The sequence below is a fragment of the Amphiura filiformis genome, chromosome 13, assembly GCF_039555335.1.
Source record: "Amphiura filiformis chromosome 13, Afil_fr2py, whole genome shotgun sequence".
Lineage (NCBI taxonomy): Eukaryota > Metazoa > Echinodermata > Ophiuroidea > Amphilepidida > Amphiuridae > Amphiura > Amphiura filiformis.
The window spans coordinates 23,634,096-23,661,067 of record NC_092640.1 but is presented as its reverse complement, the minus strand read 5'-3'; the positions used below and the strand labels follow the sequence as shown (position 1 = coordinate 23,661,067).

The window sequence follows — 26,972 nt, the reverse complement described above, 5'->3', positions numbered from 1 at the left end:
CAAAATCCATTGGCGCATTTGGTTCAATTTTTCTTTCCATCACCTATGTCAAGTTCTATCTGTTTGGGAGCTTTTCCTGAATCTGATTCTAGATGAACTAGGAACCAGATTTGGACTTATTTCCTATTATATTGAATTTTAGGCCCTTTCCTTCTGAATTGGATTCGACGAACTTGAGCTGCCTGACTTGGCTTGAAATCTGGAACTTGTATTGGTTTTGTCTCCAACACAGGTGTTGATTCTGGCTTTGCTCACTGGTTCTAGGATTCTTCTATCTTTCCTTCTGGTTTATCATTTGGCAAAACTTTTGTAATTTTCTCCTTTTGTCTCAGAATCTGACCCAGATGAACTGGAGCTGAAGATTGTGATTTCTTTTGCTTGTCTCGAAACCTTTCAACTATTTTGGGAATCCCTTTTGGTCTTCCTGCAGGTTTTGGTTTACGTTCAAAAACATAGCTATAATGTCTTTAAAGCCTTTACCTTTCCCTTTTCCAGGTCCGTTTATAGGGCCTTTCCTTCAGAATCGGATTCAGAAGAACTTGAACTGCCTGACTCTCTTTCGTTTGATATTTGGAACTTGTATTGGGTGGTTTGACTATTCCTATATGCATGTTTCCTATCCGGTTCTGATTACTGAACACTAGAACCAGACTTCCTCTTTGGCAGGGTAATACCAACATCTCATTGCGGCTTTGGTTCAATTTTCTTTGTATCACCTATGTCAATTTCTATCCCTCTAGGGAACTTTTTCCTGAATCTGATTCCAAAGAACTAGAACCAGATCTAGATTTCTTTTTTTTTCTTAGTTTCAGTTTAAGCGCCTGCTTTTCCATCGGAATCGGATTCAGAAGAACTTGAACTGCCCGACTTCTTTTGGTTTGATATCTGGAACTTGTATTGGTATTGGTTTTACTTATTCCAATTCCCAATTTTCTATCAGGACCTGATTCTGAGGAACTAGAATAGACGATTTTGATTTCTTTCTTCTTGGTTTCAGGTTAAGGCCTTTCCATCGGAATCGGATTCAGTAAAGAACTTGAACTGCCTGACTTCTTTGGCTTTGATATCTGGAACTTGTATTGGTGGTTTTACTATTCTAATTCCTAATTTTCTATCAGGACCTGATTCTGAGGAACTAGAACTAGACGATTTTGATTTCTTTTTCTTGGTTTCAGGTTAAGGCCCTTTCCATCGGAATCGATTCAGAAGAGCTTGAACTGCCTGACTTCTTGGTTTGATATCTGGAACTTGTATTGGTGGAACCTGATTATTCCTATTTGCAAAATTTTCCTATCCTGTTCTGAGTCTGAAGAACTAGAACCAGACTTCCTCTTGGTGTAGGAAGTAATACCAAAAATCTATTGGCGGCTTTTCTTTGGTTCAATTTTTCTTTGCATCACCTATGTCAATTTCTATCTCTCTAGGAACTTTTCCTGAATCTGATTCCGAACTAGAACCAGATCTAGATTTCTTTTTCTTGGTTTCAGTTTAAGGCCCTTTCCATCGGAATCGGATTCAGAAGAAGAGCTTGACCTGCCTGACTTCTTTGGTTTGATTTCCGGAACTTGTATTGGTGGTTTGACTATTCCTATTCCCAATTTTCTATCGGGGCCTGATTCTGGAGGAACTAGAACCAGACGATTTTGATTTCTTTTCTTCTTGTTTTCAGTTTAAGGTCTTTTCCATCGGAATCGGATTCAGAAGAGCTTGAACTGCCTGACTTCTTTGGTTTGATATCTGGAACTTGTATTGGTGGTTTGACTATTCCTATTTGCAATTTCCTATCCGGTTCTGAGTCTGAAGCACTAGAACCAGACTTCCTCTTTGGTAGGGTAATACCAACATCTATTGGCGGCTTTGGTTCAATTTTCTTTGTATCACCTATGTCAATTTCTATCTCTCTAGGAACTTTTCCTGAATCTGATTCCGAACTAGAACCAGATCTAGATTTCCTTTTTCTTAGTTTCAGTTTAAGACCCTTTCCATCGGAATCGGATTCAGAAGAACTTGAACTGCCTGACTTCTTTGGTTTGATATCTGGAACTTGTATTGGTGGTTTGACTATTCCTATTCCCAATTTTCTATCAACTAGAACCAGATCTAGATTTCTGTTTTCTTAGTTTCAGTTTAAGGCCCTTTCCATCGGAATCGATTCAGAAGAACTTGAACTGCCTGACTTCTTTGGTTTGATATCTGGAACTTGTATTGGTGGTTTTACTATTCCAATTCCCAATTTTCTATCAGGACCTGATTCTGAGGAACTAGAACTAGACGACGTTGATTTCTTTCTTCTTGGTTTCAGTTTAAGGCCCTTTCCATCGGAATCGGATTCAGAAGAACTTGAACTGCCTGACTTCTTTGGTTTGATATCTGGAACTTGTATTGGTGGTTTTACTATTCCAATTCCCAATTTTCTATCAGGACCTGATTCTGAGGAACTAGAACTAGACGATTTTGATTTCTTTTTTCTTGGTTTCAGGTTAAGGCCCTTTCCATCGGAATCGGATTCAGAAGAGCTTGAACTGCCTGACTTCTTTGGTTTGATATCTGGAACTTGTATTGGTGGTTTGACTATTCCTATTTGCAATTTCCTATCCTGTTCTGAGTCTGAAGCACTAGAACCAGACTTCCTCTTTGCTAGGGTAATACCAAAATCTATTGGCGGCTTTGGTTCAATTTTCTTTGCATCACCTATGTCAATTTCTATCTCTCTAGAACTTTTCCTGAATCTGATTCCGAACTAGAACCAGATCTAGATTTCCTTTTTTTTTTTTTCAGGTTAAGGCCCTTTCCATCGGAATCGGATTCAGAAGAGCTTGACCTGCCTGACTTCTTTTTGGTTTGATTTCCGGAACTTGTATTGGTGGTTTGACTATTCCTATTCCCAATTTTCTATCGGGGCCTGATTCTGAGGAACTAGAACTAGACGATTTTGATTTCTTTCTTCTTGGTTTCAGTTTAAGGCCCTTTCCATCGGAATCGGATTCAGAAGAGCTTGAACTGCCTGACTTCTTTGGTTTGATATCTGGAACTTGTATTGGTGGTTTGACTATTCCTATTTGCAATTTCCTATCCGGTTCTGAGTCTGAAGCACTAGAACCAGACTTCCTCTTTGGTAGGGTAATACCAACATCTATTGGCGGCTTTGGTTCCATTTTCTTTCTATCACCTATGTCAATTTCTATCTCTCTAGGAACTTTTCCTGAATCTGATTCCGAACTAGAACCAGATCTAGATTTCCTTTTTCTTAGTTTCAGTTTAAGACCCTTTCCATCGGAATCGGATTCAGAAGAGCTTGACCTGCCTGACTTCTTTGGTTTGATTTCCGGAACTTGTATTGGTGGTTTGACTATTCCTATTCCCAATTTTCTATCGGGGCCTGATTCTGAGGAACTAGAACTAGACGATTTTGATTTCTTTCTTCTTGGTTTCAGTTTAAGGCCCTTTCCATCGGAATCGGATTCAGAAGAGCTTGAACTGCCTGACTTCTTTGGTTTGATATCTGGAACTTGTATTGGTGGTTTGACTATTCCTATTTGCAATTTCCTATCCGGTTCTGAGTCTGAAGCACTAGAACCAGACTTCCTCTTTGGTAGGGTAATACCAACATCTATTGGCGGCTTTGGTTCAATTTTCTTTGTATCACCTATGTCAATTTCTATCTCTCTAGGAACTTTTCCTGAATCTGATTCCGAACTAGAACCAGATCTAGATTTCCTTTTTTCTTAGTTTCAGTTTAAGACCCTTTCCATCGGAATCGGATTCAGAAGAACTTGAACTGCCTGACTTCTTTGGTTTGATATCTGGAACTTGTATTGGTTGTTTGACTATTCCTATTCCAAATTTTCTATCAGGACCTGATTCTGAGGAACTAGAACTAGACGATTTTGATTTCTTTTTTCTTGGTTTCAGTTTAAGGCCCTTTCCATCGGAATCGGATTCAGAAGAACTTGAACTGCCTGACTTCTTTGGTTTGATATCTGGAACTTGTATTGGTGGTTTTACTATTCCAATTCCCAATTTTCTATCAGGACCTGATTCTGAGGAACTAGAACTAGACGATTTTGATTTCTTTTTTTTTTTTTTTTGGTTAAGGCCCTTTCCATCGGAATCGGATTCAGAAGAACTTGAACTGCCTGACTTCTTTGGTTTGATATCTGGAACTTGTATTGGTGGTTTTACTATTCCAATTCCCAATTTTCTATCAGGACCTGATTCTGAGGAACTAGAACTAGACGATTTTGATTTCTTTCTTCTTGGTTTCAGTTTAAGGCCCTTTCCATCGGAATCGGATTCAGAAGAACTTGAACTGCCCGACTTCTTTGGTTTGATATCTGGAACTTGCATTGGTGGTTTGACTATTCCTATTTGCAATTTTCTATCGGGCCTGATTCTGAGGAACTAGAACTAGACGATTTTGATTTCTTTCTTCTTGGTTTCAGTTTAAGGCCCTTTCCATCGGAATCGGATTCAGAAGAACTTGAACTGCCCGACTTCTTTGGTTTGATATCTGGAACTTGTATTGGTTGTTTGACTATTCCAATTCCCAATTTTCTATCGGGGCCTGATTCTGAGGAACTAGAACTAGACGATTTTGATTTCTTTTTCTTGGTTTCAGTTTAAGGCCCTTTCCATCGGAATCGGATTCAGAAGAGCTTGACCTGCCTGACTTCTTTGGTTTGATATCTGGAACTTGTATTGGTTGTTTGACTATTCCAATTCCCAATTTTCTATCGGGGCCTGATTCTGAGGAACTAGAACTAGACGATTTTGATTTCTTTTTTCTTGGTTTCAGTTTAAGGCCCTTTCCATCGGAATCGGATTCAGAAGAACTTGAACTGCCTGACTTCTTTGGTTTGATATCTGGAACTTGTATTGGTGGTTTTACTATTCCATTTCCCAATTTTCTATCAGGACCTGATTCTGAGGAACTAGAACTAGACGATTTTGATTTCTTTTTTCTTGGTTTCAGGTTAAGGCCCTTTCCATCGGAATCGGATTCAGAAGAACTTGAACTGCCTGACTTCTTTGGTTTGATATCTGGAACTTGTATTGGTGGTTTTACTATTCCAATTCCCAATTTTCTATCAGGACCTGATTCTGAGGAACTAGAACTAGACGATTTTGATTTCTTTTTTCTTGGTTTCAGGTTAAGGCCCTTTCCATCAGAATCGGATTCAGAAGAGCTTGAACTGCCTGACTTCTTTGGTTTGATATCTGGAACTTGTATTGGTGGTTTTACTATTCCTATTTGCAATTTCCTATCCTGTTCTGAGTCTGAAGCACTAGAACCAGACTTCCTCTTTGGTAGGGTAATACCAAAATCTATTGGCGGCTTTGGTTCAATTTTCTTTGTATCACCTATGTCAATTTCTATCTCTCTAGGAACTTTTCCTGAATCTGATTCCGAAGAACTAGAACCAGATCTAGATTTCTTTTTTCTTAGTTTCAGTTTAAGGCCCTTTCCATCGGAATCGGATTCAGAAGAACTTGAACTGCCTGACTTCTTTGGTTTGATATCTGAAACTAGTAATGGTGGTTTGACTATTCCTATTCCCAATTTTCTATCGGGTCCCGATTCTGAGGAACTAGAAGTAGACGATTTTGATTTCTTTCTTCTTGGTTTCAGTTTAAGGCCCTTTCCATCGGAATCGGATTCAGAAGAACTTGAACTGCCTGACTTCTTTGTTTTGATATCTGGAACTTGTATTGGTGGTTTGACTATTCCTATTTCCAATTTCCTATCCGGTTCTGATTCTGAAGAACTAGAACCATACTTCCTCTTTGGTAGGGTAATACCAAAATCTATTGGCGGCTTTGGTTCAATTTTCTTTGCATCACCTATGTCAATTTCTTTCTCTCTGGGAACTTTTGCTGAATCCGATTCCGAAGAACTAGTACCAGATCTAGATTTCTTCCTTCTTGGTTTCAGTAGGCCCTTTCCATCCGAATCGGATTCTGAAGAACTTGAACTGCCTGACTTCTTTGGTTTGATTTCCGGAACTTGTATTGGTTGTTTGACTATTCCTATTCCAAATTTTCTATCAGGACCTGATTCTGAGGAACTAGAACTAGACGATTTTGATTTCTTTTTCTTGGTTTCAGTTTAAGGCCCTTTCCATCGGAATCGGATTCAGAAGAACTTGAACTGCCTGACTTCTTTGGTTTGATATCTGGAACTTGTATTGGTGGTTTTACTATTCCAATTCCCAATTTTCTATCAGGACCTGATTCTGAGGAACTAGAACTAGACGATTTTGATTTCTTTTTCTTGGTTTCAGGTTAAGGCCCTTTCCATCGGAATCGGATTCAGAAGAACTTGAACTGCCTGACTTCTTTGGTTTGATATCTGGAACTTGTATTGGTGGTTTTACTATTCCAATTCCCAATTTTCTATCAGGACCTGATTCTGAGGAACTAGAACTAGACGATTTTGATTTCTTTCTTCTTGGTTTCAGTTTAAGGCCCTTTCCATCGGAATCGGATTCAGAAGAACTTGAACTGCCCGACTTCTTTGGTTTGATATCTGGAACTTGTATTGGTGGTTTGACTATTCCTATTTGCAATTTTCTATCGGGGCCTGATTCTGAGGAACTAGAACTAGACGATTTTGATTTCTTTCTTCTTGGTTTCAGTTTAAGGCCCTTTCCATCGGAATCGGATTCAGAAGAACTTGAACTGCCCGACTTCTTTGGTTTGATATCTGGAACTTGTATTGGTTGTTTGACTATTCCAATTCCCAATTTTCTATCGGGGCCTGATTCTGAGGAACTAGAACTAGACGATTTTGATTTCTTTTTTCTTGGTTTCAGTTTAAGGCCCTTTCCATCGGAATCGGATTCAGAAGAACTTGAACTGCCTGACTTCTTTGGTTTGATATCTGGAACTTGTATTGGTGGTTTTACTATTCCAATTCCCAATTTTCTATCAGGACCTGATTCTGAGGAACTAGAACTAGACGATTTTGATTTCTTTTTCTTGGTTTCAGGTTAAGGCCCTTTCCATCGGAATCGGATTCAGAAGAACTTGAACTGCCTGACTTCTTTGGTTTGATATCTGGAACTTGTATTGGTGGTTTTACTATTCCAATTCCCAATTTTCTATCAGGACCTGATTCTGAGGAACTAGAACTAGACGATTTTGATTTCTTTTTTTTTTGTTTCAGGTTAAGGCCCTTTCCATCAGAATCGGATTCAGAAGAGCTTGAACTGCCTGACTTCTTTGGTTTGATATCTGGAACTTGTATTGGTGGTTTTACTATTCCTATTTGCAATTTCCTATCCTGTTCTGAGTCTGAAGCACTAGAACCAGACTTCCTCTTTGGTAGGGTAATACCAAAATCTATTGGCGGCTTTGGTTCAATTTTCTTTGTATCACCTATGTCAATTTCTATCTCTCTAGGAACTTTTCCTGAATCTGATTCCGAAGAACTAGAACCAGATCTAGATTTCTTTTTTCTTAGTTTCAGTTTAAGGCCCTTTCCATCGGAATCGGATTCAGAAGAACTTGAACTGCCTGACTTCTTTGGTTTGATATCTGAAACTAGTAATGGTGGTTTGACTATTCCTATTCCCAATTTTCTATCGGGTCCCGATTCTGAGGAACTAGAAGTAGACGATTTTGATTTCTTTCTTCTTGGTTTCAGTTTAAGGCCCTTTCCATCGGAATCGGATTCAGAAGAACTTGAACTGCCTGACTTCTTTGTTTTGATATCTGGAACTTGTATTGGTGGTTTGACTATTCCTATTTCCAATTTCCTATCCGGTTCTGATTCTGAAGAACTAGAACCATACTTCCTCTTTGGTAGGGTAATACCAAAATCTATTGGCGGCTTTGGTTCAATTTTCTTTGCATCACCTATGTCAATTTCTATCTCTCTGGGAACTTTTGCTGAATCCGATTCCGAAGAACTAGTACCAGATCTAGATTTCTTCCTTCTTGGTTTCAGTAGGCCCTTTCCATCCGAATCGGATTCTGAAGAACTTGAACTGTCTGACTTCTTTGGTTTGATATCTGGAACTAGTATTGGTGGTTTGACTATTCCTATTCCCAATTTTCCATCGGGTCCCGATTCTGAGGAACTAGAAGTAGACGATTTTGATTTCTTTCTTCTTGGTTTCAGTTTAAGGCCCTTTCCATCGGAATCGGATTCAGAAGAACTTGAACTGCCGGATATTTTTGTTTTGATATCTGGAACTTGTATTGGTGGTTTTACTATTCCAATTTTCAATTTCCTATCAGGTTCTGATTCTGAAGAACTAGAACCAGACTTCCTCTTTGGCAGGGTAATACTCAAATCTATTGGCGGCTTCTTTAGTTCAATATTCTTTGCATCACCTATGTCAATTTCTATCTCTCTTAGAACTTTTCCTGAATCTGATTCCGAAAAACTAGAACCAGATCTAGATTTCTGTTTTCTTAGTTTCAGTTTAAGGCCCTTTCCATCGGAATCGGATTCAGAAGAGCTTGAACTGCCTGACTTCTTTGGTTTGATATCTGGAACTTGTATTGGTGGTTTGACTATTCCTATTCCCAATTTTCTATCGGGGCCCGATTCTGAGGAACTTGAACTAGATGATTTTGATTTCTTTCTTCTTGGTTTCAGTTTAAGGCCCTTTCCATCGGAATCGGATTCAGAAGAACTTGAACTGCCTGACTTCTTTGGTTTGATATCCGGAACGTGTATTGGTGGTTTGACTATTCCTATTCCCAATTTTCTATCGGGGCCCGATTCTGAGGAACTTGAACTGGATGATTTTGATTTCTTTCTTCTTGGTTTCAGTTTAAGGCCCTTTCCATCGGAATCGGATTCAGAATAACTTGAACTGCCTGACTTCTTTGGTTTGATATCTGGAACTTGTATTGGTGGTTTGACTATTTCTATTTGCAATTTCCTATCCGGTTCTGGTTCTGATTCTGACGCACTAGAACCAGACTTCCTCTTTGGTAGGGTAATACCAAAATCTATTGGCGGCTTTGGTTCAATTTTCTTTGTGTCACCTATGTCAATTTCTATCTGTCTGGTAACTTTTCCTGAATCCGATTCCGAAGAACTAGAACCAGGTCTGGATTTCTTTCTTCTTGATTTCAGTTTGAGGCCTTTACTATCTGATCCAGATGAGCTTGAACTGCCCGACTTCTTTGCTTTGATATCTGGAACCTTTGGTTTGATATCTGGAACTTGTATTGGTGGCTTGACTATTTCTTTTCTATCAAGGCCTGACTCTGAGGAACTAGAGCTAGAACCAGATGATTTTGATTTCTTTCTTCTTGGTTTCAGTTTAAGGCCCTTGCCATCGGAATCGGATTCAGAGGAACTTGAACTGCCTGACTTCTTTGGTTTGATATCCGGAACTTGTATTGGTGGTTTGACTATTCCTATTTTCAATTTCCTATCCGGTTCTGATTCTGAAGCGCTAGAACCAGACTTCCTCTTTGGTAGGGTAATACCAACATCTATTGGCGGCTTTGGTTCAATTTTCTTTGCATCACCTATGTCAATTTCTCTCTCTAGGAACTTTTCCTGAATCTGATTCCGAAGAACTAGAACTAGAACCAGATCTAGATTTCTTTCTTCTTGGTTTTAGTTTAAGGCCCTTTCCATCGGAATCGGATTCATCAGAACTTGAACTGCCTGACTTTTTTGGTTTGATATCTGGAACTTGTATTGGTGATTTGACTATTCCTATTCCCAATTTTCTACCGGGTCCGGATTCTGAGGAACTACGACTAGACGATTTTGATTTCTTTCTTCTTGGTTTCAGTTTAAGGCCCTTTCCATCGGATTCGGATTCAGAAGAGCTTGAACTGCCTGACTTTTTTGTTTGATATCTGGAACTTGTATTGGTGGTTTGACTATTCCAATCCCGAATTTTCTATCGGGGCCCGATTCTGAAGAACTAGACGATTTTGATTTCTTTCTTCTTGGTTTCAGTTTAAGGCCTTTTCCATCGGAATCGGATTCAGAAGAGCTTGAACTGTCCGACTTCTTTGGTTTGATATCTGGAACTTGTATTGGTGGTTTGACTATTCCTATTTTCAATTTCCTATCCGGTTCTGAAGAACTAGAACTAGACTTCCTCTTTGGTAGGGTGATACTCAAATCTACTGGCGGTTTTGGTTCAATTTTCTTTGTATCACCTATGTCAATTTCTATCTCTCTAGGAACTTTTCCTGAATCTGATTCCGAAGAACTAGAACTAGACGATTTGGATTTCTTTCTTCTGGGTTTTAGATTAAGGCCCTTTCCATCAGAATCGGATTCAGAAGAATTTGAACTGCCTGACTTCTTTGGTTTGATATCTGGAACTTGTATTGGTGATTTGACTATTCCTATTCCCAATTTTCTATCGGGGCCTGATTCCGAGGAACTAGAACTAGACGATTTGGATTTCTTTCTTCTTGGTTTTAGATTAAGGCCCTTTCCATCGGAATCGGATTCAGAAGAATTTGAACTGCCTGACTTCTTTGGTTTGATATCTGGAACTTGTATTGGTGGTTTTCCTATTCCCAATTTTCTATCGGGTCCTGATTCTGAGGAACTAGTACCAGATTTCGATTTCTTTCTTCTCGGTTTCAGTTTAATGCCCTCTTCATCGGAATCTGATTCAGAAGAACTAGAATTCCTTGACTTGTTTGGTTTGTTATCTGGAAATTGTATAGGTGGTTTGACCATTCTTATTCCCAATTTTCTATCAAGGCTTGATTCTGAGGAACTAGAACTAGACAATTTTGATTTCTTTCTTCTTGGTTTCAGTTTATGGACCTTTCCATCCGAATCGGATTCAGAAGAACTTGAACTACCCAACTTCTTTGCTTTGATATCTGGTATTTGTATTGGTTTTGTTTGCATCACAGGTGTTAATGATTCTGGTTTTATGATAGGTTCTTGAAGCTCCTTTTGTACATTTCCGTTAGTTACAGAGTCGGACTCTGAGGAACTGGTACCAGAAGACTCGGATTTCTCCTTTGATTTCATACCTAGTACATGTTTTGCTGGAATGGTTCTTTCACCAGACTTTGATTTTGAATCAAACATAGCTATGATATCTTTAAAGCTTTTTGGTTTTGTTTCTTCCGGTATGAAACTGACTTCTTTCTGTGGATTATCTTTTGCAACTGTTTTCAGCCAACGGTCAGCTAACCTATTGTGACTTGGTTGGGAACTTGGGTCTTTGAATGACTTCTCCCATTGGGGTTTGGAAGGAACAGATTTCTCTGATGTGTCTAGAAATTTCTTTGGAATTAGCAAGGGTTTATTTTGCTCAATGAGGGTTTATCTATTGAAGATTCTGTGATGATGGGTTTGATTATCACCACCGATGCATCGGAATCAGATGAGGAGGTGCTGCTTGAATCAGATGAGGAAGTGCTGCTTGAATCAGAGGATGAGTTACTGAAAGGGGTGTATGTCCTCAATTTCTCTCTTCATATCCTCTTCCTTATCACTGTCATGGCTACGAGGAGAATCTTCAACAAACTGCCAGTTAACAGATGTTTCATCAATGGTTGATACTGATAAACTTCGTCCTTGGCCACTGTCACTACTCTCATCTGATGAGGTATCTCGTTTGGCTGGCATTTTGCTCTGATCTTCACTAGATGTTCCACTATCCTCATCTTGAAATGGTTGGAACAGTTGCAGCTGAACAAACTGGCGTTTAATTGGTTCAACTACAATATCCGGTGAAGGATGTCTGTGATGGCTACCTTCACTACTCTCACTTCCTGATGATGAGCTATCTGACTTGGCTACAATCGATCTTTCTTCATCACTCTCACTTGATGTGTCAACATCAATGTGCTCCTTTGGTATAGTCTTAATGGGCACTGGCCCAGACATATAACAGGACACAAAGCTGTCACACGCCACTGGTTCTGTGTGACTCTCATCATCATCATCATCATCATCGTCTTCTGACTCTGCATTGCTACAAGCCAGCAAGACCCCACCAGGCAATACCTGGAAACACTTTGATGGCACATACTCTTCAACAATCAATCCCTGGGCAGGTGCTCCACTTGAGCCTTCTCCTGATGAAGATCTTTGCTTTCCTTGACTCGCCTTCATATATCCATAATCAGAATCACTATCTGATGATGAGCCTGATGGTTTTTGATATCCATCTGGTGATGACTCTGATGATAGACTTTCTGCAGAAGAATCTGATCCATCAGAGGAATGTTTCCGTCCTCTTTTCTTCTTTATGTCTCCTTTAGTAGATGAATCTGATGAGGAATCCGATTCATCAGAAGATCTACTCGTTGATATCTTTTTCTCCTTTACTTCAGAATCTGCTGAAGAATGCGATCCAGAAGAACTTTTTTTTGATCTTTGCGGATTCTCCAAATCTGATCCCTCGGAAGAACTTGTACTTGTTCTTTGCTCCTTTTGCTGTTCTCCAATTCTTGATATGACTATCTTGGATTCAGCTGTGTTGGATTTAAGGTGGGTTAGTAGGGTTAGTAACAGACGCCACAAAACACATTAGTCACAAAAACGGGATTAGTCACAAAACTTAAAGAGAAAAAACATAAAACTAAAAACATGACACGGTAACGGAATACTCCTCTCGCCTGCTCATACCATGCAAATTCTCCTTCAATTTGTTTATCATGCAATTGGTTGAATACAAAATGAGCCAAATCTAACTATCCTTCTGAAATTGACATTTACTTGCTGAATATATTCATTTCATAGTACTTTATTAAGTACGTGGCCAATATAAATGAAGTCCTGTTTGATAGCGAGTTTATTTACTCACACTACAGCTAGTGCACTATGGGTACTTAGAATCAATTCTGGAATACGGGCTGTTACTAAAAGGGATTATCAGTGATTTACCAAACCAAAGCACCCTAAATTCAAAAACAAAATTAAAAAGACTACTTTGGTCATCTGTCAATCTAACTTGGGCACAGTTTGTTTACGAGTGTTGTGATGATTGAATTTCTGAATGTAGTGGTAAAACAGCATGCCTTATGATTAATTTTGCACCTTCAATTATACAACCCATCTCAAAAGTTAGGTCTTATTTCCTGAAGGCAGAAAAGTTGCCTTTTGCCTTGTAAAAGTACCATATTTTTTCGCCATTTTCTGTGATTCCTTGTCTCTGATCGGCACCAGATGAATCAATTTTCCTTTTACCAACTACTAACCAATCAAGGGTTGTGGGGAATTTGATTGACAGTGACATCAGACACAAAATTCTGTTAATTTCATTAAAACTTTTTTTTTTTAACATAGAGCATAGATTTGCTACTGAAGCGGACATATGGCAAAGGTGAAAGCAGCCTGACATCAAAATTTGACATCAAAATGAAAATAGCATAAATGAATGTTTGTACTTCTGTATTTTTCTTATCGCATAAGTGAGGCAAATATGGCATGGTGTGGTCATATGCTAGCAGTAGACACAATGGATAGCAACTTATACCTATAGAACAGGTTATTTACATGCTTCATGAAATAGAAAGGAAAGGCCATGGGCAAATCAGAACATACAAAATTGTTGATCATTTGGTGGTGCATTTAGACAAATCTCTGAAAATCCCTTCAATTTTTTAGACAATTTGAAATTGGCTTTTAAAATTTCAATGTTTTCCAATCAAATATTTGATGTAAGAAATTTTAAAACCATGTCCCAAAATATATTTCATATATAAACAGTATCAAGATTGCCAATGCTAACTAAGGTTAAATTAATAAAAGAAAATAAAGATACATCAATTGCTTGACTTTATAAATTAAAAAAGTGATTAAAAAAAACAATGCCTGTTTCAGTAGAATTGTTATGTTTGGCTCACCCTGTATATCACAAATTACTACAATTAATATTCATAATTCAAACTACATAATCCAATCTTATCAATCAAATATATAAATAAAACACTGCATTATCATCAATCCATGCTTAATATTAACGTACATAGTACATACATATAACAAAACTTTATGGCACAATGTTGTTTTTGTGTGAAATAAGTGATATCGATGTTACAAATTTGCAGTGCATTGTGGGATAGTTTGGTAAAGTTGAAATGGGAAACGTGTTTGAATTATTTATTAATTTATTATTGCAATGATATAATCATTACAAAATTAGAATATTTTAAATAATTAATTTGTGAAATTACAAAATTTTAGTAATACATTTTAAATAATATATTAAAATCAAACAAAAATACATTTTAAATAATATTTCAAAAGCAAAAGGTCATAGTTCAGCAGTAGCAAAATTTGCCAAATACATCCCACAATGCATTAGAATTTGCCATGGCGATATCGCTTATAAGATATTTTATGTGATATATAAGATATTGACAGTTGTGTGGTAAGGGATAGGAATATGTAATGTGGGGAATTATGTGTATGTGCATGAGAAGTGGATTATTGTAAAATTGTGCTGACAGTTCAAAGAGTAGAACCCTATTTTCCCTGTATCAATTTATACAGCCCATTGATGTGAAAGAAGTATGCACTATACAAAATCGTCAGTACACATTTCAGATTGTCTTTGATCTAAGTGATTCATGCAACCAATAACATTGTAAGCATCAGGGAGAGACCTACCTGTCATTCAAAAGCACATAGGCCCTATACTATCATTCACATTGGTTAAGGGGTACTACACCCCTGTGGTAAATTTATGACTATTTTTGCATTTTTCTCAAAAAATAATAACACACTGGTAACAAAAGTTATGTATATTATTGGGGCAAGGAATACAATTATTACACTGAAATTTCATTGACTCAAGACAAGTAGTTCGGTATATATGATAGAAAATGAGGTACATCCTAGCGGTACCTTATTTCTTATCATAAATCACGAACCGCTTGTCTTGGGTCACTGAAATTCCAGCGTAGTAATTGGATTCCTTGCCCCAATAATATACATAACTTTTGTTACCAGTGTTTTATTAGTTGTTGAGAAAAATGCAAAAATAGACACAAATTTATTGAGGGGTGTAGTACCCCCTTAAGTCAGTGACATCAGTGCGATTTTCATTGAGTGCAGCTTCAAATTGTGAGCGTTTGCTCAAAATGCTCGTGTATATATGACACATTTAAAAAGATGCTTCATAGATGAACATGAAACAGCTACCAGCTGTCACTATCGACCATAATGGCCTCATCCCAATGGCATAGTTCAATAACCTCAATTAAACACTCATATTGCAAAATTTGATCTCAAGTAGAAGAGTATGAGTTTTTGTAGCCAAACATTTCCAATGAATGTGCAAATGTATTGGTGTTAAAGAACTGTGCCCTGATAGATCAGCATGTTGTGGATCCTAGTGTGTTGATATCACTATCTCGCCCACATGAAAAATAGGATGCCCTCATTGAGTTTGAACTGGGACAACCATAAATTAATTCCTTGACTAGAGTTATTATGAATGCTCAAATGATACCTAAAGTGCCAAATAAAAACAAAACACATCATTCGTTGGGTTCTTGTTGCCTTGTGGTTTCACTTCATTCACACTATGAGAGGTATAAGAGGAACAGGGGAAAAGTTGAACTACCGCTTGAACCATTTTCAGTTTGTTATAATTGCTTTACAAGTGTAGTAAATAATTTCTCTTACAATTTGATTTCAAATTTATTTATGTAGTAAACTGTTCCACTAATAAAGCTGTTATTCAAAGTTGTCAAAATAAAATCTATTTAGATAGTGAAATAAAGACACTATTGTCAAAAAGAATTTAAATTGATAAATTTGAAAATAAAATGCTAAATTATAAATTCTTAGACATTTTAATATTTTACCTAGACCGAAATTATATATGGATTTATTTTTGTTGCCTATGAATTCAGGCTATTCTTTATTCAGCCTTGCCTTTATCTATGTAAGATCAACATAAATTGTGTCAAAGAGACTGGTCCTACATGAACTTGATCTTTGTCCGATAACATGATAGAAGCGTTGCCAAATGATATGAGCCTAAGTCATGATCAATGTCCCCCACACTAGCTTAAACTCTAAAATTGGCTTACATTACAATTGTGAGGAATAATTTTTGAACAGTTTTGTAACATTCCTACAAAAGAAGGATGATTTTGGTCCATTTTCTACAGTTGTAATTGTACGCCAACAATTTAAAAGTGTTATAGTGAAGATCCAAAGTAGCCAAAAATGTGGGCCCCACCCATCAACTTAGTTATATTCATCACACTATTGGAGCAATATAACAAACTGATTTGACATAAATATTTTTTGAATATTGATTTGTATTGGTTATTGATCTGATTAGGTATTGATCTGATTGGTTATTGATTATTGATTTGATTGATTTATGTATGTGTTATTCTTGTGTTTGATTTGGGTAAAATATGATACTGCACTTCTTATTTATTCTCTTAACTCTGAAATTCATTCCAAAAAATCAATAATGACGATTATGCCCTACATCAAAGTAAATGGAACAAAAGTTCAATTTAGTCCAAAAATGTAAATGCCTCTTTTTTAACCTAACAGGGATGCTTTTGTACAAAAATGTATAAAAATACAGGTGAACCAAAATATAATCAAGGTGATTTCATGATTTTATTTTCAGTTGCCATAATTTTAAAGATTTTGCAAGTTAGAGAAATATATAATTGATGTGCAGTATCAAGAGGATATTATATGATTGCTTGTGTGTGATAGGTCTTAAACCAAATGTGAAAAATGTAAGAATGTTGGGTTGACATAAAAATAAGGATGTACATGGGCTCATGGCCTTTTCCACTTGAATCATATCCTATCACCATGACAACGATATGTTCCATCATGTCCACACCCTATGAAAAGCTTTAATCCTGTGTTGCCGGTACCCTATCAGCTACTTGAAGTTGATGTGTAGAAAAAGAAACTGTGAATCACTCAGAATATGATTTACAGCCATTGAATTTTTCACACATCGACAATATAGCTAAAGGAGACCAGCCAAAATTTGACCTAAAGCATGATTTAAACCTAAAAGCAAACCTATTTGAGGATCTATTGAATGTTTAAGTTCCTTGTTATGGTTGTTTTTAGTGTTTCTATATTATTGTTTTCCTAATGCTGCAATTTTCATTGTGTTTAAAATCACAAATTTTTAAACATGGATTTCAATTCACGACCCAATTTCACAAAGTTGGGCAATACATTGATAAGTACCCAAATCTATCCTAAGCTTTCAGTCTTCAAATCCAGCTAAAACAATGGGTTAACCTATAATAGGTTTAGGCACTTATGCTGGTATGCATGTCTTTGAGAAACAGTCATGATGTCACAGTATTTGAATAATAATTTTAACTTGTGTTTAACCGTAGATATTCACTTCTACGATTCAACTTCTTATCATCATCATTATATACCTATTACATGTATACTTGTTGATACTTGCGTAGTTTTATCCCTACTGTAAACAAACCTATTGAATACATCTTCTTATAGATGTGTTGAGATGGTAAATCAATATTAAGCTTCTTGAAAAACCACATGATGTATCATTTTGAATGTCAACCTCAATTTGCCTTTATAAACTATTATTAATAATACCTTAAACCTCAAAATGATTTAAGTTTTTTTCCTTTTGATTTAATATTGAAATGAAGAAACTACTAAAAGGATATCAAAATCACAAGGCCCCTCTTCCCATGCACAATAAACAAATTGCACTTGATCAAAAGGGGGTTGATCAAAAGGATTATTCATAAAGGGTTAACAAATTATTGACCTAAAATATTATCATATAAATAAAAATAAAAATATCTGAATTTGGATTCAAAGCAATGTTTCAATTCAAATGGTTCATGGTTCAAAATTTTTGAATACGAATTAGCAGTTTCTCATGTGCGCAAAACACAGTACAGTAAAAAAAAAGCTAAAACATCTATTCCAAAATTATGTCATGACAACTACTTGCGCAACCACACTGTCAAGTTCTATATCATTAACCATGTTTATGTTTGTATGTCCAATTAATGTGCATAAAATTTTAAGCTTAATTATTGGGAAATTATTTCTGCCTGCCAAAGATACCAAAAATTTATAGGTTTTCTCCAATTTGATACATCAATTGTGGGTTTACCAAAATGCCCAATACTAATTTGCCATCCACACAATACAATAATAATGGGCCATTCAGTTGAAATCCACACTACCCCTGTGGAAGATTTTGGAAATATCTTCTACAGGGGAGTATGAATTTTAAATGGAATTATCACATTAACCAACTCTATTTGAAACTCACCCTCAAGATTCAGCTTGAATCTATTCTCAGAGGGTGTATGAAATTCAAATAGAGCTGCCTAATGTGCTAATTCCATTTGAAATTCATACTCCCCCTGTGGAAGATATTTCCAAAATCTTCCACAGGGGTAGTGTGGATTTTAAATGGAATAGCCCAATGATGTGTATGTTCAATATTTGTGTTCTTAACCTACAACATGCAACACACGCATGATTCTTACCTTCGACAAAGAGAGTGGCCCGACTCGTCACTCTTCCTCCTTCGTTCACAGCTGTGATCTCATACGTTCCCTTGCGATCAAGGGTAACTTCCTCGATCACCAGCTGAGCGCGATGTCCATCAAACGTAATAGTGATTTCAGGTGACTCCTGTGAAATAACAACATGAGGAGTGTAAGTGAATTGTGACTGGGTGTTGATGGGGAAGAACTGATGGTGGGACGGGAGCCATGTTCGTAGCGGAAGTGTTATTTCAGTTTCGGTCTGTGTGGTGGCTTCGGCGACTTGCATGATTCGCTCTGAAAGTATCAACTGATCTAGCGTATGTAAATCCTCAATTCAACAAATGTAACAGTGCAAGCTTCCATGGTGGTATAAATCACTCTGGTTAGACTCCGGTAATATGTGGTATATTCCAAGTTGATGGAAATGATTGACACGTCTGCAAACTGGTGCACTTAGTTCACATAATTTACGGCTGCTATTTAGGCCAGTGACTCCAACCAGTGAGTATAAGCTTCTGGATCACAGTATTAAGCTTCCACTCTTCACTTTTTTTCCTGACAGGACTGCAAGTAGTAAACAAATACTTTAAGCAAGTTGGATGATTCAAATTGTCCAATTATTGATACACAAACTTTGTCATCTCCAAGATTTGTTGCGTTTGGATCGAGAACTCATTTGCCACTGTTGGAATTTGGTGGGGAGTTGTCAGTCACTCTCAAGTACATGTATTATACAGATTTGAATTTTTGGTATGCAGACTATGTTTGTACATGAATATGCTAAGTAAATAGTAAGATAAAAATATGATTCTGATGCATAACAACTAGTAATCACCTTTGTACCCGACAGAAAAATACAGTTATCTTCAAGGGTCGACACGAGTCAAATGTCCTATTTAGTTAGGAATCATCCTGTGGTCGGAAGTTTTATCATATGTCAATATTGTCCTGCACTTCTTCTATAAATTCAAAGTTTTAGTTCCCTCTTTTCACCTGTGTTGACATCTATACTTTTTATTTTGATTATAATTTTGATCAATTACGGTAATCAACTAATCACGCACTTGATTAAATAGGGTAGTGATCAAATAAATCAATAGGTTCATTCACCTATCAATTAATTAGGTAACTAAGCAACCAACAGAATCATCTTTATACAGTGTGTTCCTTACTCCCACTCAAATAATATGAACTATGACATTTTTGAACAAATTAACGAAAGAAGGGCTAGCTCTTACCTCTATTTCAATGGTATCCTTGTACCACGTCACCTCTATTGGTTCATGACCTTCTACGACCGCCTCAAATGTGACCTTCTCTTTTTCTACAACTTCTACATCTATTATTTCTTGCGTGAAGACCGGAGGCAGGTACTCAATAAAGATCTCTAGCTCTTGGGGTCCTTCTTCTTCAGGGGCGACAACCACAGGTGCGAAGGGTTCAGGTTCCACTAGCCTGGTCTCCTCTGTTGAAATTAATTTGGAATCAAAATTTAGTCAAAATATTCCTCTTTAAGAATACAGGTTGTTTGAAGTAGCTGCTGCTGGTTTAGTGATTTTGCTTGCTCAAGATAGTGATCTAATTTTTTGCTAAAGATAGAGATCTAATTCTTTTTTTTTTAATTAATATTTTATTTAAATAAAATTATGTAGCCTAGTATACGTAGACTTTGGTTTGTATATGTCACTTCTTTGTGGAGACATAAACATTGAAGTTAGTGTTAATTAAATACAGTTCAAACAATAAAAATTGAATTCAGGGAGCTTTTTTTATTACAAAATTTCAATTTGGGGAATAAATTTGACAATGCCTATCACATCTCTAACTAGTACTAAGTCCAGATAAAATGAGTAGAATTCAGGGTTTGAATTTAATGGCCAGGATTAGTATAATGAATTATCATATTTTTAATTAATACCAGGTAAGTAGACAACTTAGCCTAAAGAGCACTTCCTCCTTTTACATGTCAGTGCATTATAATAGCAAACATCTCATTGAACTTGAACTTTGATTGTCTGATTCAGATTAATGATTAATCTCATATTTCAGGTGCATCACATTATCAGTTATGGTGTGTAATGTTTGAATCCAAATTGACCTTCGACCACCTAAAGTACATTTCAATTGATTTGTTAAAGTAGTCACAAATTTACTACAGGGGTGTGGGGACTACACCCTGTAGTAATTAGACTATTTTGCATTTTTCTCAAAAATAATAACACACTGGTAACAAAAGTTATGTATATTATTGGGGCAAGGGATCCAATTACTACACTGAAATTTCAGTAACTCAAGACAAGCGGTTCAGCATATATGATAGGAAATGAGGTACATCCTAGCGGTACCTTATTTCTTATCATAAATAACGAACCGCTTGTCTTGGGTCACTGAAATTCCAGTGTAGTAATTGAATTCCTTGCCCCTAAATACACATAACTTTTGTTACCAGTGTGTTATTAGTTTTTGAGAAAAATGCAAAAATAGACACAAATTTATCGAGGGGTGTAGTACCCCCTTAAGTGGGCCTATATTGTTTATCTAAGAGGGCACCTATCAGTTATGTTAACATTGCATGCAACATTTGAATTCCACTTTATCATTGACATCGGGCTATTCCAGTTAAAATCCATACACCCCTATGGTAGACATGATCTTAAACTCCCACACAGGGGGTGGATATTTCAAATGGAAGTCACCAGCCAGGTAACCCCAGTTGAAATTCCCACCCATGTGTGCAAGATTACGGTCATACCTTCCATAGGGGTTAAGAATTTTAATTAGAATAGCCCATTAAACAATAAAATACTGAGAACAAATACGTTGAAATCATGACAAACAGCACAAATAATATATAGAATGTTAACATCAACAATAACACATAAGACATACATTTACAAGTAAAGATATTTTCACACAACATTTAACATGCAGCACTCCATTCATATTCAAACACACCATGCATCAGTCACATCAAGTCATGCATTTACATTCTTATACTCAATATCACTACAGAAATTGTTCATACCGGTACTTATTAAATTATTATATATTGCACATATTACATAACAGTTCTATGTTAACCTTATAAACCTAATACAATCTCTTAAAGTTGCACAAACTGCAATGCAACTTTTCTGTTACATAATATGTGAGCAATACTTAACAAATTTCCATATATGATATGCTTAACATTTTTACATGCATCTACTAGTCAAAATTAAATCTAGAAACACATTGTAACTATGATAAATACTAGAAACACATTTTAGGACATACTACAGAACATGCAGTATCTGGATGTATGTAACCTGTAAATCTATTAAAGCAAATAAAGAAAAAAATTAACACAATTAGTATGGTTAGCATTCAAAGTGGTAATAATATCCGCTAAGTATATTTCAATCAAAGGAATGATTTTGTGAATATCTTCTTTCAATACAATAAATAACATGAGCAATATGATGAGTAGAAAACACATCTTTTCAGCATTTATCCTTTTCCTGAAATCAGGACATGTCTGAAAACTGTCATCCCCAGGTCTGGTTTAAATGAGAAACCAATCCAAACATGGCTTTGTTTTGAAAAGATTATTTTATTTCAAAATATGTAAGCATATAGCCTATATGATATTATATAAATTATATGGCAAGCAGATAGTTGAAACTGACAAACAACAGAAAGGGAAATGGGTTTTATTTCCTTCAACAACAAAATTAAAGCCAGAAAATTGAATTAAGTCCAGTCTAACACAGCCTCCAATTAGTCAATATTCTCTCAAGTTAATTGCTATCAGGCCAGTAGCCAGGATTTTTGCAGGGGATTCTTCCAAAATGAACATTTTTCCAAAATAAATTTGCTTATATGCATCAACTGGAATTGATCCCTTAATTTTGACCTTTTTGGGTACATTTTTACATTTTCTCCTTTTGTAAATGGGGGGGGGGGGGGTATGCCACACACTTTTGGCTATGCTTCCCCAATGTTGACTGAATCCTGATGTTGACAGTGCAGATCTTTATACTATTTATTTGTCTAACTACAGTGGTGGTATTTAGCACAACATCACATGTTCTGATCAGGGTTGCGAAACCTGTGATTTGGTACCCGAATTTGGCAACTTTTGAATATTTCCCCTGCAAAAATTAAAAAATTTCCTGTACCATAGAAACCACTGGTTTTAAAGAGAAAAAATGAGCAGCTTTTTGATGATTTGACCCTTGATATGGGCTGAAAATGTTTGGCAACACTATTTCTGATTAAGTACAGTATTAGATTTGAATCAAAGGTTTATTATATCACTTCAAACTGTGCTAACAGTGCACACAATCCATGCAGCAAAGGTATTCATTCTAGAAATACCTATAATTGTGAGGGTGGCCTCAGTCGTTGCCCTGCCAACTACATTAACAGCTTCCACTTCATAACGACCAATGTCGGTTTCTGTGACTTCTGTTATGACAAGCGTAGTGACAGTTGTGCCTGTTTCTTCGATAATTTCTTCGACAATGTCATAGCGTTCAATCTGTAAAAGAATATACAAGCCAAATATGTTATGTTACCCCTTCATATATAAGGCACAACAAATCTTTTTAGAAAACTCACCATGTTGTATACAGGTACACAAGTTCAGTTGTAGAACATACATCTCTATAACTTGGCATATTCAATTGTGATTGTTTATAAAGACACAACTGTGCTCTGATGTTTTACCTACCCTGAGCTTATCATGGATGCAATGGTTTATTATGATATAAGTTGATAAAGGTGTGCAACAAACAAGCAGTATCCACAATTGATGCATAACGAATTATGGGCTGTTACCATTATCAAGAAGGTGTCTTTCCTTAATAAATACATGATTTAGTTATAACAATTTTGTAAGTCCAGTTGAAATTCACACTACCCCTGTGGAAGATTTTGCAAATATCTTCCAAAGTGGGGAGTATGTTTTTCAGATGTAACTGGTGACAGTTAATAATTTTGAAACCCATACTCCCTCTGTATTATTGCTTTACCTATATGTTCCACAACTGGAGTGAGTATTTTAAATTGAAGTTACCCAAATCATCTATTCTATTCAAAACTCATACTCCCTCTGTGGATGAATTTAGCTAAATCTTCCACAGAGGGAGTGTGGATTTTAAACGGAGTAACCCAATAACACTAAAGCCTCACTTACCTCTTCGATTTCAATGATTTGACCATCGTGGAACCACGTAACCGCTGGCCTCGCACGCCAATAACCTCGCACTCAAATCGCACCTCTTCTGTCTTGGTTGTCTCCACACTTTCAAGTTCCCTTATGAATGTTGGACCTTGCATGACCTCTGTGACCTCTTCTACCTCTTCTTCTGTGACCTCTGTAACCTCTGTCACTTCAGTGACCTCTGTTATCACCTCACGTATAATCTCTTCCGTGATAACCTCGGCGTAACGTTCAGCGGTTTTCTGGTCTATGACAAATTCAATCTCCTCCGGTTTTTCACGCACATCGGCAATGTCTAGTTCTGTCTCCTCGCGGATTTTTTCTTCTTGGTGTCTTTGGACTTCCAAATATTCACGCACCCTGCGTTGTTTGGTGAATTCTATGTCAATCGGGCCTCCTGTCAAATGTAATTTGAAATCATACATGTTATACATCCTTGAAGAGACATATATCAGTTTAAGCACCATTTTTATGCAAATTATCTGTATAGGTCGCCAATATTGAATATCATACTTTTACAGAACAATTTATCTTTTTAGTAGCAAATTTGTATGAATGTTAATGTATATTATGTATTTCCTAAAAAACTGCAAACTTTCATCCTCCAAGAGGACCATAACATAGGGAGCATTTATCTATTTTGTAAGCATTACATATTGTCTAGATTATATTAGTATTTCACAGAATGAAGCCTTAGGGATGGCGTCAAAACTTGAATGACGGTTGAACCGTGTTTGAGTTTAGAGGGAAAAAACGGCTCCAACCGGATAGAACCAGCAAGCAACCTGCGGTCGAGATTTGAAGAGGACCCTTACTCTTTAAACAATCTTACAGTAAAAAAATTGTTTGCTTGTCCTTTGGCAATTTTTTTTCTATTTGAATCCTGAAAATGTTTTTTAAGCAGACACTTCTAAACTGATTTAAAACACTTTTAAATTGTTAGAAAATATGAATGAAGTGATGCAATAGATAAATCTTTCAAATTACATCTATTTAGGCTTCTTTGAAGCTAATTATGTCCATTGTGTAACATGTTTGTTCAAGAAAGGTTTTAAAAAATCATACAAGCAAAGCAATATTTTTGTCCTATCAATGATTGCTACTCACCTTCTACAATAACCTCAGCATAGGTTGAGACGGTGCCCAATACATTGGTAGCTACACATTCAAACTGTGTGTCATCTTCTTCTCCGACTTGCATGATAATCAAAGAAGTGGCACCACTTTCATCATCGTATGTTATCTCATAGTCTTTGCTCGTCACAATTTCAACACCATCTCTAAACCATTGGACGGTTGGCTTGGGATACGCTTCAATTTGGCAGAATAGTTCAGCTCTTTCACCATACTGAGCTGTGACATCCATGAGTGTTTTGACAAATTTGGGAGCTACTTCAAGTTCAGAAAGAGCACGTTTTTCAGGATAAGGCCCGACGACAGCTTGTGTTACTTCTTCAGGGCGAGATTCAAAAGGAACTGCTTCAAGAGCAGGCTCTGTTGAAACATCTTCAGTGTCTTCATCAATAGAGACTTCCTCTTTGACCAGAGCAGCAAGTACTTCTGTTGGGACCTGTTCGGTACAGCCTCACGAATGAGTTCCAACTGCACTTGTTCAGTTTCACCAGTGGTGACAGTTTCTTCTTGTGCCATTACAGTAATACCCGCAGATGAAATTTCAGTGGGTCTTACTTCCACAGGAATAGTGCTTTCCACACCTTCCGGTTTTTCGGTTGTCATGACAATTTCCTGTGTCATTATTGACAAGACGTCAGTTGTGGCTTCAGGAGCTACAACTTCCATTGTAACTTCTTCTTTGACATCCTCTGGTTTCTGAACAACAGTTACTTCCTCTTTCATTGTGACAGAAAGCGCTTGTGTGGTAACTTCATGAGGAGTAGTCTCTAATATCATTTCAACATGGGCTTCTTCTGGTTTCTCCCCAACAGTTACTTCTTGCTGTACCATAGCAGCCACAACCTCAGTTGGCATCTCGCGAGGTGTCTCTGTTGGTGCAATTTCGATTTGTACACTCTCCGGCTGTTCTCCAACAGTGACTTCTTCCCTGACTGGAGCTTCCAAAGCTTCTGTGGGTACTTCATAAGGCACAGCTTCTAGATGGGTTTCAAGCTGGACATCTTCTGGTTTTTCACCAACTGTAACTTCTTCTTGCACAAGTGCAGCAAGGGAAGCTGCTGGGATTTCAGTAAGTTTCTCTGTTACTGGAGCTTCAGTAAGCTTTTCTTCCAAAGCTTCCCAAGAAATCTGTTCCTGCTGTTCAGGAGCTTTCACAGAACTGGCTGGTATTTCTTCGACTTCCATTCTTGTGTCAATAATAATTTCAAAGTCTTCAGGAGCTTGCCATGGTATAGTGGTTGTCTTCTTTGTGGTTGATACTGCTTCAGTTGGTTTGACTTCAGCTGCTTCAGTTTCATATTCAACTGGTACAACCCCAAGTGCTTCCCATGGGATTTTAGACTCTTGTTCAAGTGCTGCTACTGAGATAGTGGACATTTCCTGGGCTTCCTCTGGTTTTCCAATATCCAGGACAACCTCTTCAGGTGCTTGCCAAGGAGTAGTGACATCCATTTCAACTGTTGAAACACCTTCAGTGGGTACAGTTTCAGCAGCTTCTTGTTTTGTTTCTTCGGGAGCTGTTTCTTCAGCACCTTCCCATGGGGTTTCTACTTGACGTTCAGCAACTTCAATTGTAACACCAGATACTTCAGTGGCTTCATCAGGTTTGTCCATGACAATTTCAAATTCACCTGGAGCTTGCCATGGCACGGTAGCTTCAGTTTCAACTGTTTCAATGGCTTCTGTTGGCTTGGATTCTGCAGCTGATATCTCAGTAATATCAGCTGGTCTATCTTCAGCTTGTGTCCATGGCTGCTGTTCTTCTCGTTCAGCTATTTCAATGGTTACACCATCTACTTGGGTAACTTCTTCAGGTTTTTCAAAGACAATTTCTAAATCTTCAGGTGCCTGCCATGGTGAAGTTTGTTGGACTTCAAGAGTAGTTACTACCTCAGTGGGAACAGTTTCTGCTGCTTGCAACTCAGGAGCTTCAGTTGGTTTTTCTTCCAAAGCTTCCCATGGAACTTGTTCCTCTTTTGCTGTAGCAACAATAACAGTAGCTGGAATTTCTTCAACTTCCATTCTTGTATCAATAATAACTTCAAAATCTTCTGAAGCTTGCCATGGAATAGTTGTAACTTGCTTTGCTGTTGATACTGCTTCAGTTGGTTTGGCTTCTGCAGCTTTGGTTTCATATTCAACCGGACAACCCCAAGAGCTTCCCAAGGTATTTGGGCTTCTT

The 26,972-nt window shown here is 37.1% G+C and overlaps 1 protein-coding gene across 1 annotated transcript in view; it reads right to left on the bottom strand.

Moving 5' to 3' along the window:
• The window catches only part of LOC140167512 (titin-like), a 281,497-nt gene that overhangs the window by 203,578 nt on the left and 50,947 nt on the right, over positions 1 to 26,972 (bottom strand). Inside the window, exons 8-9 of the mRNA XM_072190818.1 lie at positions 19,689 to 19,915; positions 18,448 to 18,595 (exon numbers count right to left, since the gene is read on the bottom strand). Coding sequence (XP_072046919.1) covers positions 18,448 to 18,595; positions 19,689 to 19,915 — 375 coding nt within the window. The remainder of the gene's footprint in view (positions 1 to 18,447; positions 18,596 to 19,688; positions 19,916 to 26,972) is intronic.